This window comes from Lithobates pipiens, unplaced genomic scaffold, assembly GCF_037356315.1.
Source record: "Lithobates pipiens isolate NorthernLeopardFrog02 unplaced genomic scaffold, aLitPip1_a1.2 Scaffold_18, whole genome shotgun sequence".
Classification (NCBI taxonomy): domain Eukaryota; kingdom Metazoa; phylum Chordata; class Amphibia; order Anura; family Ranidae; genus Lithobates; species Lithobates pipiens.
Window position 1 is genome coordinate 32,701,069 of NW_027507758.1, and position 18,194 is coordinate 32,719,262.

The 18,194-nt window shown below is 42.3% G+C and overlaps 1 protein-coding gene across 1 annotated transcript in view; it reads left to right on the forward strand.

The window, feature by feature from the left end:
• PSME4 (proteasome activator subunit 4) overlaps nucleotides 1–18,194 on the forward strand; it is a gene marked incomplete in the record, with an annotated part of 200,084 nt that overhangs the window by 61,417 nt on the left and 120,473 nt on the right. Inside the window, 4 exon segments of the mRNA XM_077485552.1 lie at nucleotides 1,056–1,130; nucleotides 3,457–3,579; nucleotides 8,953–9,045; nucleotides 17,485–17,750. Coding sequence (XP_077341678.1) covers nucleotides 1,056–1,130; nucleotides 3,457–3,579; nucleotides 8,953–9,045; nucleotides 17,485–17,750 — 557 coding nt within the window.

Here is an 18,194-nt window from a genome sequence, read left to right on the forward strand (position 1 = left end):
ATATATATATATTTATATTTATATTTTCCCCCTTGGTAGGGTGCATTTGATCAACACAGGGCCAATCAGCACTGTCCAGACAGAGGGTCAAGGATCCTGCAGCCTCATAGGACAGTCAGTAGAATGTAAACTCCTCCTTCAAGCTTTATCCAGACACTGATAGGAGTCACAAGACTGCTATACAGGCATGCCCTACTTTTAAGTACACAATGGGGTTTATTTACTAAAGCTGGAAAGTGCAAAATCAGGCTCACTTCTGCATAGAAACCAATGAGCTTCTAACCCCAGCTTGTTCAATAAAGCTTTGATAATAAAACCTGGAAGCTGATTGGTTTCTATGCAGAAGTGAGCCTGATTTGCGCTTTCCTTCTTTAGTAAATAAACCCCATTGTGTACTTAAAAGTGGGGTATGCCTGTATACTGCTGATGGCAAAAGGTATTTAGTAGTTTATATTTACTAAAATAATTTCATGTCCATGTTCTGTATACTGTGGAGGATCGAATATAGTTAATGCATGTTCCTGGATTTAGAAACACCCCCCATGATATTTACCGGACTCCTCTATAGATTCAGTGCAGCAGGATCGCCATTCTCCCTCTCTCCTCAGAGGCAGTCATTGGCTCCAGCTGCTGTCAATCAACTCCTGGGAGGAGGGAGCGGGAGGCGGGGCTGAGCCATGCTGTGTGAGTGTCTATGGTTAGGCTGGCCATACATTATACAATTTTCTTGTTGAATTTTCCTTTAGATCTACCAAAACCATGTAATGTCGTACCTAAATAATTTCAAATTACATGTGATAAGTTAGGCCCTTGGACTACATAGTTGAAGGTAAATCTAACTAAAATTTAACAAGAAAATTGTATAATGTATGGCCAGGTTTACAAAGATTCCGGATTGGGAGCAAGCCCGCACTTCTGCCCCATAAGCTTTTTTGGAGTTTGAACATTCACACCCCGCACCACTTTTAAAGACCCCAGTATTGTTTGTAACATATTAGGTATGGATGTAGCCTATTGAAGTTTCTAATATATTGTGTTTTATTTTCGTACCACAGCACCTAGTGAACCTCTTTGCACGTTTGGCAAATGATAACATTGGGTACATTGACTGGGATCCTTATGTTCCAAAGGTAAGCACTTGTAGTTTGTCTGATTTTATAATGTAACAATTCTTTGCAGTTATCGTCCTGAAACCATCGGGCACTCGAGTCCTTACTGACTTCAGTGACATCCAATGGCTGAATTCACCCTGAACCAACCCACTATAGCCTGTAGAGCAGGGGTAGGCAACCCTAAAGAGGTGGCGATCTACCTGAACAACATGTGAGAAGTCCTAGAATACCGGGCACAGTGTCGCCTCCTCACACCGGATTTAAACCTCTAATTGCTGTACTGCCGAGTTGCAATCGTGTGCATTGCGCGGCAATCATTGGTTTAATACAGGTGAGGCAGCAGCCTGAGGTGTACACATGTTGCAGCAGGAATTTAACCCCCTGTTGCTTTTGGTGGGTGCTACTGCCTGCCAGTTGTGACCCATTTAAAGCGGACCTTCAGTTATTTTTTCAACTTTCCGTCTATTAAATCTTCAGCTCTTCTTGTTTTAACTTTTGGATAGTAAAACATTATTTTTCTGCCAGTAAATACCTTATACAGCCCACAGCTTGTTTGTCTGTTAAAAACCCTAGGCTTATGACATCAGGCACAGCGCTCTATCTCTCTCTTGAGAGTTTGCTGGGAGGGGGTGAGTCATAAGAGGGCCAATGAAAGCTGCAGAGCTGGAGGTGTGTCTGTGTAAATCCAGGAAGTAAACAGGGCAGCCGCTTCAGCTGCCCACAGTTAAAATGGTTGCAGCAAAACTCAGTGGAGAGAGATTTCTGCAGCATATTTGGCAAGTACAGAATCACAGTATATATAAAATAATATGCAAAGTGGTTGGAGGGAAGCTTCAGAATGGCAAAGGTGTTTTTATTACAAATTATGCGAGCAGACTGCAGTTCCTCTTTAAGTAAATGGGGCCACTCTGCAAGCGCCCTACAACTGCATGCTTCTGCGGGGTCCATGGGGTTAAAGCAGGTGGTGAGAAAGCAACTCAACGTTGCCTACTTTAGCTCTTTATTTGCTATAGTGCACAAAGTTGCAGGGCACTTGCAGAGTGGCCTCATTCACTTGAATGGGTCATGCTTGGCAGGTGCTACACCCATCAACCATGACAGGGCGTATAACTGTTGCTGCGATATGTGCACACCCCTGGCCACTACAGATAAAGGGAGTGCAGTTTGGGAGGGGGTGGTAAAAATGCCCCCCAAACTGCAAATGGAAATGAACCCTTACTGCTCTGAGCCCACTATAACAATGCTGGGTTAGCTGCACTTTGCCAAAGCCTTCTATTATATCCTGCAGGTTTGGTGCACTTTCTGAAAGCTCACATAAACCCCTGCATTTAGGATGGGACAGGAGCCAGCGCTACAGAGGAGGCTTCGGCTTATGCGGCTCCTGCTCCCTTCTACAGCTTCAACTTTACAAGTAGTCCCTCTGCATTGCACTCTGGTGTTTTGGAATGGTGGGTCAAGCAAGCCCAGACCATGATCTACCAGTCACCTGCCAGTGATCTACTGGTTGCTGACCTCTGCTATAGAGCATTTTGGATATGAGTGGCCCAGAGTATTTAGCCAAATGCTGCTTTTGAGGGTGCGCTTAAAGGAAACCTGCATGCAGTTTACAGCTTGTAAACTGCTAGTAAATCTGAGGAGGAGGCACCTAGAGGTTCTCGCGCATGTTCTCAGATTCCAGATGGCCTCAGTTGCCCTGAAACCCAGTGTTCCTGACTATTCAAATACTTGAGCAGGAACCGGCCGAGATTAAAACCATTAATGGGCAGGCTGAATGTACCAAGTTGATCGATCAACTTGAGTGCAACCAGCCTGCTGGATTTGCTTGCGATAATCGCAAGAGGTTGCTATAGACGTTCACTGTCTTCTCCTGGTGGGAGAAGACCAGGGAATCCCTCCTGCTGAGCAGGAGAGAAATTTGCAGCGTCTATGGCCTGTCTTAGCCTTGAAGTTGCCGCCATTCTCTTGCAGACTTCACAGTTGATCGGTGAGGGTGCCCATGAACGATTTAGATTAAAAAAATGAAGCACTTGGATGTAAGTTGTTAGTTAGACTGCTAATGTTTTAAGAGACTGATACTGTTATCATCAGAACAAGGCTAACCGTTCTGTACATTCTGCATATTAAGCAAGTAGTAACCAAGCTCTGATCACAAATTGGGAGCATTGCTGTATTCCTATTCAAGCTTTGGCTTGATTTATTACATTTGTCCTGTCTGCTGCCCACTGCACATTATGGGTAAGCTGCCAGTACTGACTTGTTGCAGGACTTAAGCTGATAATATTTGTTTGCAAAGTGTGCGTTTTTGATGTTCCTGCCATACACTCAACATGTGCTTTTATTACAGGTGTTTACCCGGATTCTGCGTAGTTTAAATCTCCCTGTAGGAAGCAGTCAAGTGCTTGTACCAAGACAACTGGCTAATGCTTACGACATTGGACATGCCGTGATATGGATAACTGCAATGATGGTAGGCAGCAAAGTATTATGATGGATTAAAGTCCTTTTTAACTAGCAGCTGTTACTCACGTTGCCATATAAAACCAAAGGGGTTTGTTTTTTCTATCAGGTGTTTTTCATAAAGCCATCTATGTTGTCTCATAGCAACCAACTGTTTTCATACAAGCTTTGGAAAAAGACAGGGAAAAACACTGGAATAGGACCCTGGGAAACGCAGACAGTTTTTATTACAGAGCAAATTCCAACATTACCTTGTGATAGGCACCAGAACAATGGCTTGTGAACATTACTGCCCTGCATACCCCAGCACCCCCTAACCCTTTCAAGCCTAGTATGCAGGTCTTGGTTTTAAGCCCAATTTTAGAGATCAGACAAGCCTCTGTGCAGAATGCAGAAGGGAATTTACATCCTCGTTTTGGTGGCTTTAGGGGCGTGCATTTCCTAATATTAATAATAAAAGTAATTATTTATTACTCGTGCCCCTCTTTGGTACCACAACATGGCATGCATTACCTGTGATGGGTGTATTCCGGAGCTGTCATAAGGGGGGAAATGTGGCTGGCTAGAGGAGGAAAGAGATTGTTGTTCCTACTTAGTAGGAACGCACAATCTTTCTCCTCTCCCCTGACCGAATCGTGATTTGTGATAACACACACAGATCCTGGTTCTCGCTCTGTCACGAGCGATTGCAGGTGCCCGGCGGTCATCATGCCCGCTGGGAACATGCTGCGGGCGAGCACCTGCTACAATGTTTCAAAGAGCCGACGTATAGCTGCGCCGGGTCGTGCAGTTGTCCCAACCTGCCACAGTGTAACTGCGCGGGCTGGTCGGAAAGTGGTTAATGTCCTCCCAGAAGCATTGGATGTACTCTGTGATCACAGTGTCCTTTGGACACAGCTGACCACAGAGAGAGGTAAAAGGCTAATCACAGCGCTCCTTTAGCATGTGATCAGCTGTGTCCTATCACAGCTGATCACACTGTAAACAGACTTGCCAGCTATTGACAGGACTTTTCTCACGAACTGTCACAGCGTGAGGAAAGGAGAGCCGGTAGCCAGCAATTCTGACATGCACATTTACACTGATAACCACCCATTAGTGCCTCTTCATCGGTGCAGCCTATCAATGCCCATCTGCAAAGAAGAAAATTACTTATTTGCAAAATATTTTAACAGAAACTAAGAAAAAAGTTTTTTTCCTTTTTTTTTTTTTTTTTTTTTTTTATTTATTTTGGTTTGTTTAGCAAAAAAATAAAAGCCCCAGTGGTGGTTAAAGACCATCAAAATAAAGCTCCACCTGTCTCAGAAAAAATATAAAAATGTCATATGGGCACAGTGTTGCATGACCATGCAATTGTCATTCAAAGTGCTGAAAGCCGAAAATTTACCTGGGCAGGAAGGGGGTAACAGTGGCCGGTAGGCAGGTTAACATCTAAAAACAAAAAAAAGCATTTTTTTTTTTTCCCCCTTCACAAACTAGCACCTCTGTGTCATCTATCAAGCTACACATCAGGGCTACATAAGAGAAGGTGTTTTGTCATTGAAAATAAAACTTTTTTTAGCTGGCTCATAGATTTTAAAGCAAATTTGTCAAGCACTAACATAACCAACTAAGTCAACTAAACACTGTAGCTTGGCATTAAGACATGGTGATTGTTACTTAACAAGTCCTAATAACTGTTTTGCCCCTCTTCGGGCTTAATAATTGAGGTATACATCTTGGATTTAGCCCTAGGAGGGGCGAAGCATGTAAGAAGGGTACAGCCGAAGGATGGGGGACTGTTTTAGCAACCAGCTATACACAATAAACTTACCAGTGGGATTTCCATGGAGTCTGGTCTCGTTCTTTGATTTTACTGTAGTCCTAAGGAGGCTGAAATGTTTTGTTTTCTTCAATCCGGTATAATTGGATTAGTGGATAGGTCCACAAAGTGTAAACAAAGTCAGGGAAACAGTTGAGAGGAGTGCATGCCCAGATTATATTGATGGAGCAGGATGAATTATTTTGGTCTCCAAAAGATAAGAGACCCTTGGAGTCCTTGAACTCTTTCCAGATCGCATCTGAGAAATGTAAAATCGGGATTATGCCACTTTTTTTGGCTTTCTAGAATGTAAAATAAAAAGTATCATTTATTTACGCATAGTTATTTACTAGTTGGGTCTTGTGTGCTTTCCGTAGCTATTTTTCAAGTACTGGATAGGTAAAGGATATGTTGGACCAGTCATTCTCAATCAAGGTTCCTCTGAAGTTTTCTAGGGGTTCCTTGAACTGTGGCTGAGTGACCTCCTATCAAGGGCCAAAACCATTTGGCAAAATCAATAGCATGACACCAATGATCTTTTAATTGTCTGGTAAGGGTGGCACTCACTTTGAGAGGCTTTTTATATCATTGACCCTCAATGATTTGGTATTAGTGTTTCCTGAGACCTAAAAAATATTTTAGGAGTTCCTCTGGGTAAAAAGGCTGAGAAAGGATGTGTTAGGCCAGGGGTCTCCAAACAAAGGGCCAGTTTGTGGTCCGTCAGACTTTAGTGGGACTGAACCATGGCCATCAGGAGTAGAAAATTAGCCTTTATCAGTGGGAGTAAACCATGCCCTATCTTTTGGCATCAGCAAGAGGTATTTTGCCCCATTATTGGTGTCATTGGGACCCATCATTGATGTAATTGGAAGGAACTGCACCCCATCTTTGGTGTCATTGAAAGTAATTGGGCCCTTTTGTTAGTGGATAAAATAGTGCCCCAAGGGCTAGATAAAATCAAGAAGAGGTCTGCATTGCATGTCGTAATTGTGTTAGAGACTTGCATGTGGTAGGATTTTCTGCGGTAGCATTTGAAGGCTGTGTGCACAGGAGACCCAGACGATTGCACACTTGTTTTGTTTTCCTGACCGCTCGGTGCTTTTAGAGAAGAATGTACCTGAGCTAGAGAGGGATACATCATCAATACACCAAACTTTGTTTCAAGTAGGTATATCAGAGCACCTTTTGTTATGAATTATTAGTCATTGCATATTGTGCTACGTTTATGCATTTGTGACGTTGCATTAGATAAATACATGTAAAGGTTATATTAAAATCACTTGATAAAATGTAAGCTCAGTGCCCTTTTGGAACAGCACCTGCGTCTAATGCCATAGGAAATGACTCATTTTTGGGGCACTCCCCATTGCAGAGAATGGCTAACTCATTCCTGACTGATTTACGTAAAATACATTTTTTTTATTTTTTATATATAACTATTCACCAAATGTTGCTACATGGCTGCAGCATGAATTGGTGCGTCTGCATGACTATTGCACTTTACAGCATCACTGTAGTTCTGGAATTCAGCTTTGTAACTGTGTTAAGTCAATGGGGCTGCATGATATTTCCTGGGCTTATCTCTAATATTTATATCGGTTTTATTGTGCACTCAGAAAACGGCTATCTGTATTCCTGGGCTCTTCAACATTAGTTGGTGAAACTACTTTGCCAGCCCCTCCTTCTGGCCAATCACAGAAGCCTTTGTATTTTGTGAACTCATTCACAAAATACAAAGGCTTCTCTGAATGGGGCAGCAGATGTAAGACCCGGGCATAGCATAGCTGCTCTGTGTGCCTCTCTCACAGCCCCGAGTCTGGCAGAGCCCTAAACCTGTCATATACAAATAATAGAGATAAGGTCAAGAGAGCTGTCATGCACCTCCTTGGACTTATTAAAAGATCGTTTTTTTGTTTTTTAAATAACAAACATGTTATACTTGCCTGCTCTGTTCAGTGGTTTTGCACAGAGCAGCTCCATTCCCATTTTTATCAGGCCCCCTGGTGGTGCTCCTGTCCCTTGACCAGTGCTCCTAGTAGCAAGCCGCTTGCTATGGGGGCAGTGGTGCGTATTCGCTCCTGAGCCCCGCTTTATGCATCCATAAGAAACATAGAGCTGTGGCTCAGCCCCGCCCTCTACTCTCTCCACATTGGCTCACTGACAGCGATTGACAGCTATGGGAGCAAATGGCTCCCGCTGCTGTGCCTCCGCCAATGAGAAGAAAGAGACCCGGGACTCCTGTGCACACTGTTGGATCGAGAGGGGGCTCGCTTATTAGGCGAGTGTGTCGTGGTTGGGGGACAGTGTGATTCACATTTTAGCGCATTGCACAGTTTCCTTTTTTCTTTTCTCATTAACTTTATTTGAATTGCATGAAGTAACAATTCGTTCATGTCACCGCACAGCAGCTCAGTGTGGGGTGACATGTGGTGCCTAACTGTCTGTATTTGTCCAGGCTGTGCTGTAGTGGGAACTGGGCACTTTATAAAATATAGTTTTCCGACAGTGACTGGCATTCTTCCAGTGTGGGAAACATCAACTGGGCCCCAATTAACCTGTATTTCTTTATCTTAATTACTGAGGTTTACACCACTATACCACACAGCAAATGTTAGTTTTATTTTATTGTAATAGAAATGGATCTTGTCTCTTCTCTCAGTGAAGGAGAAGCAGCAGTCTGACATCTTTCATTATGTTCTCTCCTGTTAGCTACATGTTTCTTGTTGGCATATGAGCGCTGCAGTGCAGCTGATGGGTTTCGCCTACTCCGTCAGAGCTCTGCTGCATAGGGGATTGCAAGAGGCTGATATCAAGTTGAATTCATACTTGTTGCTATTAAAGGAGAAGTACAGCCAAATCCCGTTTGGATCACAGGAGTGCAGAACTAACTGCACTCCTTTTGATCTGTTTTCAGCAGACAACAGGTTGAAGCCCGCTGTTGGCTGAAGCCACAAAGCTGGTCCTGTCTTGGGAAAGATTGCGAACTTATGGTCGGGATCCACTCATGTGTCTGGACTGTTTATTTTTCGGCTCTCTGCTGACTTCTATTCAGTCATGTCCACGAAAAAAAAAAATTATTTGTACGTCATCCATCGGGTATTTATTACAAACTAAAATCTCACCACGTTCACTAAGCTGTGGGGGAAAATTCCCTTGCAAAGTGTAACTCTCTTGCAAAATGAACAGCCCTTTTGCTTTTAGTAAATCAACTCCAGTAAATAAAGCCAGAAAGCAATAAAAACCTGACAGGGGTTCCAATCCCTCACCACACTTTAATGTACGAATGTGACAAACGTTGGCATCGTCTAGTAGCCACATTTTACTGAAATACCACAATCCGGAAAATATAGTATTATGGACACAATATGGCACTGAGGATCATAGAAAGTATTTGTATTAGGCTAAAGATGGCAATTTTTTGTTTTGTTGTTGCTGTGCACATTTTTTTTTTAGACCTATAAGTGTTTTTAGTATATTAAAAAAAAAATTATCTTGCTCGCTGCTTGGTTTGACGGCTTCAGATTTCTACATCCCCCACCTTGATCATAAACCTTTATTGATTATGTGTTTTGTTCTGTGCAGGGAGGACCAAGCAAGACTGTACAGAAACATCTAACGGGGCTCTTCAATAGCATTGCTTCTTTTTACCATCCGTCAAACAATGGCAGGTGGTTGGTGAGTACTCTGCCTGCATGATCAATGTAATGGATATATAAAAGGAATCCCTTTGTTTGCCAAGCATGTATTCATCCAGCATGTCTAAAGGAACATTCTTGGTACAGCTATGCCGTTTTAAGAAAAGACCTTCGAGGCATTCACAGATCATGACGTTGCATCTCTTCAAGAATCTTGAGCTATTTATGACATGGCAGCTGTCAGAGTTCCGCCTCTACTAGGAAATGGGCAGCACATATAATATTAAACCCGTTCTACTAAGGCTAGGGCTATGAGGATGATTTTTATTAAAGGGGTTGTAAAAGCTTGTGTTTTTTCACCTTAATGTATCCTATGTATTAAGGTGAAAAAACACCTGGCAGTCACTGGCCCCCCAGCCCCCCGTTTTACTTACCTGAGCCCCTTCATCTTCATCGGTGGGAACGCAGCGTACTTTTGCTCTCTAGGCACTGCTGAGCTTGTAGAGGCCGATCTGCTGACAGCCTTAAAGCGGAATTAAACCCTCCTTTCCTTTACAGCCAAGGAAGCTGCTTCTGTTTTGATCTGCAACTGCCATGGTGCTTACACATGGTTTGACAGTTTGGTTGAGGTCATGAGCAAATGTGACTATCCACTAGACGCAGCTGATGACTGGTCAGTGTACCGGCCCACTGCCAGTACCATGTGATCTCCGACCAATCACAGCAGATCACATGACAATTGTAAACAATTGATGGCTTCTTTTCATGCCTTTTTATTGTGTACAATTGTGTTGCTAGCTGTGATTAGACACAGTGATCAAATGGTACAGACAGGGCCAATCGCAGATCATTTTTACCATGTCATTAGCTGTGCACAATCACAGCTAATCGCAACAAAACACACTGAATCAGTTTTAATAGAGGAAAAAAATGGTTGCTTATACCAATGAAATTCACTGGTATAAACGATCATAATGTGCACAAAAAAAATCCTGATCACTTCACCATAGTAATACTATGGAAACACTGTACATGCAGTCTCCTAGTTACAAACATCCGACTTGCAAACAGAGGGAGACAACAGGAAGTGAGAGGAAATCTACCTTAGAAAGTAGAGCTGCACAATTAATTGTTAAAAAAAAATAGTGATCTCGATTCAACCCCCATACGATCTCCATTGCAGAGTTTGCCAATTCTTTCATATAACAAGTGGAGAGACTTATCTGCTAACTCAGCTGTCAAAAGAAAACATCTGGGCAGTCTGCCTAGTTTTCAACATGAAACATTGTAACTAACTCTTCCTTCTTAGATCAAAAGGATAAACTTCTTTGTGTAAGTGCTAGGTCACACAAGATGCAGTTCCGTTCTGTTCCGTGTGCTTTTTTTTTTTTTTTCTAAACTAAAAATGCATGCACAGTGTTTTCCATGTATTCCAATGACTCTAGTTCACACCATGCAGTCAGTTTCTGGTGCAGAAACTAACCCGAAACTGACTGCATGGTGTGAACTAGAGCCATTGGAATAAATGGAAAACACCGTGCATGCCTTTTGTGCAGAAAGAAGCGAACTGAACTGCGTCTGATTTGAACTGGCCCTAAAGAAAAAAATCCAGGCAATCTGACAAGTTTTTAACAACCTGTAAATGCAGGAAGTTTAACCACTTAAAGTCTAAATATTTTTATGAAACTTGTTTCTTAAGTTAAAATCAATATTTTTTGCTAGAAAATTACTTGAACCCCCAAACATATATATTTTAGCAGAGACCCTAGGGAATAAAATGTCAATTGCTGCCATATTTTATGTTGCACTGTATTTGCCCAGCAGCGGTCTTTCAAATGCAATTTTTGGGGAAAAATGCACTTAAATTAATAATAAAGAAAAGTAAAGTTAGCCCAGTTTTTTTTTTTTTTGTTTTAATGTGAAGGATGTTGCGCCGAGAGAATCGTGACCTATCTTCCAAGCAAAAAAAAAAAATTATGATTCTCATTTTAGCCAAAATCGTGCAGCTCTACTAGGAATTCTCCCCTGTAAGCCCTTGTACACACGGTCGGACATTCCGACGAAAAATGTCCGATCGGACCGTGTTGTCGGATAATCCGACCGTGTGTGGGCTCCATCGCACTGTTTCTGACCGACAAAGTTTTAAAGGTGAGCTTTAAAATTTACAGACAACATGATCCGATCGGACTTTGTCCGATCGCTTGTAGAGAATTCCGATCGGAAAAAGTGCCACGCATGCTCAGATCAAATTCCTAGACCAAAGCTATTGGCTACTAGCCTGAACATAGTCTCGTCGTAAAGAAAATACGTCATCACGTTACGAACGAACGGATTTTCCAACAACTTTGTCCGACCGTGTGCATGCAACAGTTTCGGACAAGATCCGTCAGACAAAATCCGGATTTTGTTGACGGAATGTGCGACCGTGTGTACAAGGGCTAACAGTTATTATGGGAAATAGGAATCTCCACTGGTGCTTTATCACCAATCCTTGTTTCCATAACGCCACAAAATATTCAAAATCCAGTTGTCCTTGGGACAGAAAGTGAGGTCAAATCTTCTGAACAGGGGCACAGACATCAAAACAAACTTTACAGGGTTGTTAACCCTTCCCTATGCTATTCAAAAAGCTTTATTTTGCCTGGAGCTACACTTAAAAAATTTACCTTTTTTCCGACTTGGATTCAACTTATGCTGTACTGCACTGGTGCTAGTATGTAATAAAAATAAAAAAAGTAAAAGTTTTTTGATTGTAATTTTTTCATTTTCCAGCAAATTTTGACAAAAAAATTACTACTTTAAAAAACTCGCCATGCCTCTCACTAAATATGACTTTCTACTTTCCAATAATGGGTACTTTGGGGGATATTTGTACTGTCCTGGCATTTTCAGGCCCCACAAAATAAGATCGGCCGTCGGTACATCAGGATTGATAGATTTTTCAGATTTATACCATAGTTTGTGGTCTCTAACGTTCCTCCAGACTAAATAATATATACGCTGATGTGGGTTTTTTTCAGCAAAAAAAATGCAACAGAATACATTTGGTCTAAATTTATGAGGGAAGGAAATTTATTTGCAAAAATTTAAAACCAAAACAAAGAAAAACACTTTTTTTTTTTTTCAAACTTTTCGGTCTTTTTTCATTTATTTAGCGAGGAATATAAAAACCGAATGGTGATTAACCACTTCCCGACCAGCGAACGACGATGTACGTCGACAGAATGGCACGGGCAGGCATATTAGCGTACAGGTACGTCCAATATTCGATGCCGCCCTGCCATCGGGAGCGCGCCGCCGGCGGCGCGCTCCCGCACTGGTCGGGACCCCCGTGAGTCCGATCGCGGGACCCGCGGACTCGATCGCCGCGGGCATCCCCGCGATCGTCTCACGGAGCGGCCGAATGGAGGAAATGCTGTGTAAACAACATTTTTCCATTCTGCCTAGCACCTAGTGACGCTGATCTCTGCTCCATGTGATTGGAGCAGAGATCAGTGTACACTAAATGAAAGCCCAACCCCCCCACAGTTAGTAACACACCCCTAGGAACACTTAACCCCTACACTGCCACCCACTGGTCAACCCTTTCACTGCCAGTGTCATTTACACAGGAATCACTGCATTTATATAGCAGTGATTACTGTATAAATGACAATGGTCCCAAAAATGTGTCAAAAATGTCCGATGGGTCCCCGACAATGTCGCAGTCACAATAAAAATCGCAGATCGCCGCCATTTCTAGTAAAAAAAAAAAAAAATAATAAAAAATTATTAATAAAAATGCTATAAAACTATCCCTATTTTGTAAACGCTATAACTTTTGCGCAAACCAATCAATAATCGCTTATTGTGATTTTTTTTACCAAAAATATGTAGAAGAATACGTATCGGCCTAAACTGAGGGAAAAAAGTTTTTTTTATATATTTTTGGGGGATATTTATTATAACAAAAAGTAAAAAATAATGCGTTTTTTTTTTCAAAATTGTCGCTCTATTTTTGTTTATAGCGCAAAAAATAAAAACCGCAGGGGTGATCAAATACCACCAAAAGAAAGCTCTATTTGTGGGGAAAAAAAGGACTTCAATTTTGTTTGGGAGCCATGTCGCACGACCGCGCAATTGTCAGTTAAAGCGACGCAGTGCTGAATCGCAAAAAGTGGTCTGGTCTTTGACCAGCAAATTGGTCCGGTCTGAAAGTGGTTAAATAGCACCAAAGGAAAGCTCTAATTTGTCTGAAAAAAAAAATGATAAAAATCGAATATGGGTACACTCTTGCATAACCATGTAATTGTCGTTCAAAGTAGGACAGCGCTGAAAGCTGAAAATTGGCCTGGGTAGGAAGGGGGTGAAAGTGCCCGGTATTGAAGTGGTTAATTTATGTAGGTCTGCCTTGGTTCACACAAAAGATATAGCTATGTAAATAAAGGAGGCACCAATTGGTTATATACAAGGGCTCGGGTGTTTTGGATTTCTTCTGTAGTGGGGAGATACTATTTCTTGGCTTTCAGAGCTTTGTTCTGTGGCACCGGTCAGACAAGTGCTAGACATTACGAAACGGCACTCCTCTTTACGGTTCTTCCAAGGCACTATCCAGGGACATCAACATGCAGTGATGAAATGAGCCTTTGTTTAGAAAATGCTTGACAGCAACTTTGTAAAAATAGGTGTGGAAAAGTGTGAAAACTTCCAACAACATCAGCAGCCTTGAAGATATTGTGTAATCGGAGCTAAACTCATGACTAGCCTGCTGATCAACTGTGATAGAACTTTAAAGCGGAGTTCCGCCTAACTTTTTTTTTTTTTTTTTTTAAGTCAGAAGCTACAAATACTGCAGATGCTGACTTTTAAAATATGGACAATTACCTGTCCAGGACACCTACGATGTCGGCACCCAAAGCCAACCCGTCCCATGTTTCTCGGGTGGAGGTGCCGCCATCTTCGGTAAGGAAATCAGGAGGTGAAGCCTTGTGGCTTCCATTCCAGGTTCCCTACTGCACATGCGCGACCCACACTATGTGATCCCACTGGTCCCTCCTGTCTTCTGGGAACTGTGTGTCTCCCAGAAGACAGCGGGGGGCACGGAGAAGGTGCTGGAAGTGGCGTAGATACCTGCAGGTGGCTCGGCTATCTATGCCCAGAAGTGGGAGCAAAATACCTGTCTTAAACAGGTATCTGCTCCCCACTGAAAGGTGCCAAATGTGACACCAGAGGGGGGGGAGGATTCCGAAAAGTGTAAGTTCCATTTTTGGGTGGCACTCCGCTTTAAGAAGGTAGTCGGGTTGAATGGCCTTTTATAAGTTATGCCATTAAGTAAACACCAATATGGGGTTATGGCAACTCCATATTGGTGCCCACAATTTTGTAATGGGATGGCAGGTGCACATAGGTGTGATGGTCAGCTGTCCATAGACTTTTGGCAATAGAGTGTAGATTCAGGATTTACTTGCCTGACTGTAATGGGAGACATTTATCAACTTTATTTGAAGTATTACATAGTGACGCTTCCTTCTAGGGCTGCAACTAACGATTATTTTCATAATCGATTAGTTGGGCGATTATTGTTTCGATTAATCGGTTAATAATCTTAAGAGAAAGTGTGGTGTATAATTTAGCTAATACAGTATGTAAAGTGTTTAAAAAAATGGCAATTTATTCTTAAATATCTCTGTATACAGTGGTAAAAAAAATAACCAACTATATGGTAAGTATACTGTATATATTATTAAAGGAGATATACTGTATATACCACTATTAGGAGATGTACTGTATATACTATTCGAAGATATATACTGTATATACTATTAAAGGGTGAATCTGGTAAATATCAGACTCAGAGAGCAAATCTTTTCTAAATACGCAGTGGCTGAAACAAGTACAGATGTGAACGTGTCCCATAGGAAACCATGTAAATGAACTGTAGTGCGTTTCTGCAAAAAGCACCAAAAAAACACATAGATGTGAACCAGGCCTAAGACGTTTAGTAACGTAATGGGGTTAAAAAACTAAAATTAGCCCTTTATAGTAAAAAAAAAAAAGAGAGAAAAAAAAGCAGATAACTACTGTAAAGGGGTTTATTTTTTTTACTGTAAAACTGTGAAAGTAATATTTACAGTAGTGATTATTTGCTATTTTTTGTACTATAAAGGGCTAATTTTAGTTTTTTTTTTAACCCCATTATGTTACTGGCCGATTAATCGATTATGAAAATAGTAATCAATTAATTTAATAATCGATTAGTTGTTTTTCAGTCCTACTTCCTTCATTGCTCGTTGTGCTGCAGTGTGGTTACATGGGGTGCCTTCCAGTGTGCTGCGGAAACATGCTGCATTTTTTGCATTACACTGCCCCGCACATCACAGCAGTGTTGTGCTGTAAGCAGGGTACATAGAAAACAATTGTTTTCTATGTGCCTTAGTGGTGACTTGCATTTCACCAGTGTGCAAAAATTCAGGTCACGGTATGTAGCATGAATGAGAGCCTTAAGTGGTCTGTAGATGAACATCAAGGCTTACAATTTTTTTGTTTATTTTTTTCTAAACCATGAGGGGTAGACAAATCTTTTATGGCATTACCATCCAATAATGTCCTCCTTTTTGGGTTTGGATATTTTCTAACCATAAACAATCTATTTCTTAATTCTTACTAATAGACTTTTCAGTAACTACAGTGCACCTTTAGATGGGGGGTTTTCTTTATATTCGCAAAACCAGTGGGAGCTTAGCTATAATTTTGTGCAATTTTCTGCCCACGGATCACTTTTTTTTTTAATTTAACGCGTGCTATATATTGAGATAATTTCTAACACGTACATATTTGTATAGTGTAAATATGTATGCAGCGGAAGGTGTCAGTTAGGGCCTAGTTTACACTCAGGCTTTGGACGCTTTCTGCTAAAGCTCTCTGAACGCCAATCAAAGCTCCTGTCACTAAATAAAATGGTTATCCTACAGTCCTGATTACACCTTGCTTTTGGTTGGTGCTTTGATGAGGCTTAGGTGCAGAGGCAGATCCAGAGTCTAGTCTTGGGAGGGACACTGAAAGAAAATATATATATATTTTTTTGTGGCCAATTTATCGGTGAAATGACTGGTGTTGGCGCCTCAATCATCTTGACATCATGGTTGTTATGGTGTCAGGATAATTGAAGCGCATTATTTATATTATTACATTGTAATATAAAATTAAATGGTTCAACTCGCCATAATGCAGAATCAGAGGGAGCCTTAGTATGTCACTTGCCACCGTCGCCTGCCACCAGATGTGGATTGTCGCTTGCCACATCACCTGCCCCAAGTTTCGGATTGTCACTTGCCATGTCACCTGCCACATATTGTGGATTGTCACCTGCTGTGTCACCTGCCACACCTTGCGGATTGTCATTTGCCTGCAAAGGTGGTGTTTTGCTTGTCTCTTGCTTTGTCCCACCCAGAGTCAGGCAGCAGAGAGATGATGTAATGTCTCTGCTGCCTGCATAGTGAGGGCGGAAGTTACTGCAGGGATGCAGGGCGGGGGCAGGGTGGTGAGAGATGTCATCTCTCTGCTCCCCGCCAGCTCGCTGATTGGCCAGCTGCCCGCTCACACACTGAGCCACTCAGCTAACCGCCCGCTCTCGTGACCTCTGCCGTGCCGCCTGCCTGTTCACACACCGAGCCACTCTCTCGCCCCATCCGCTCACTCAACGAGCCATCCGGCTTGCCCGCTCTCTTGTCTGCCCGCTCACACACCGAGCCAAGAGGCAGCCTGGCCCGCCTGAGGAGCAGCCATTCTCTCAGCTGCCCACCCGCAACAAATTTCTTTGGGGGGGGTGTCAATTTCCAAATGCCCCCCCCCCCCCCGGATCCGCCCCTGCCCCTTTGGTGGGGCTTCGATGAGGCATTGGTGGGGCTTCAGTGAGACTTCAAGCAAGCTTTGCCATAGACTTCTTTGGAGGCTTTGAAGCACCACTAAAGCTACATGGGATATCATTTTTGAAGCAAAGCAAGGCAAAAGGAAGGTGTAAACAGGACTGTAAGCTAACCATTTTATTTAGTGACAGGAGCTTTGACTGGCGTTCAGAGAGCTTTAACAAAGAGTATCCGAAGCCTTGTTTTGAAGCAAGTGTAAACTAGCCAGTAATTGGTTTTGAAGCCGAAGCAAATGTAAATGAGCCCTAACTGTTCTTCTGTACATCTCACAGAAAACATGTTTGGGAAGAATTTTGTAGGCTACCATTGCTGACTTCTGCTTCTCAGAATGCTAGCTGCCTGGCTGCCATTCTGATGCTTCAGAACTTTCTGAATCTATGACCTGGAACAGAGAGAATTCTTACTTTCCTCCTGTCTCCATTTTCCGCTTACTTGTGACTCGGAAACCAGACACAACCAGGCAGCTTGACATTTTACAAGAGACTTCCAGTAGTGGAACTTTGCTTTATGTATGATAATGTCTGTGTCATAATTTTGCATACTAATATTTTCACACATCTTTTTGGTTTTGCTAGACAAAGCTTATGAAACTTCTGCAGAGATTGCCATGCTCTGTTGTACGGAGGCTACATAGAGAGCGATACAAGAAGCCATCTTGGCTAACCCCTGTGCCTGAATGCCACAAGTTGAGTGACCAAGATGTGACGGACTTTGTGGAAAGTATAATTCAGCCAGTTCTTTTGGCCATGTTCAGTAAAACTGGAAGCCTGGAGGCAGCTCAGGCTCTGCAGAATCTTGCACTGATGCGCCCGGAGCTTGTCATCCCCCCAGTACTTGAAAGGTAAATGGTTTCAGGCTTTTTCTTGTTTTCTGTGTTCAGTTTTTTCTGTCTGCTCTGCATATAAACCTTTCATCATCATATGAATGTCACTCTCCAGTAGGGTTGGACCAATACTGTTTTTTTTTATTGGCGAGAGCGAGCAAGATATTTCTGTTAAGCACTCACCGATACCGAGTATCGATATTTTGCGGTGTGATATGTGTCCATAAAAAAATGAATGGCCGAAAATCGCATGTGATTTGAACAAGAATGCAGGGCGGTTCCTGTCCGAATCACATGCAATTTCCCCCACCACTCCTATGTGTGTCAACCCAGTAAAGAAAGCAAAGCGCCATGTAGTGCAGTAATAGGCAATTTAATAAAATGTTAGAACAACCCACAAAGTAAATATCTAGTTAAATCCATATCTGTAGTGTCCCCGTCCCACCGATGATGGCAAACCAC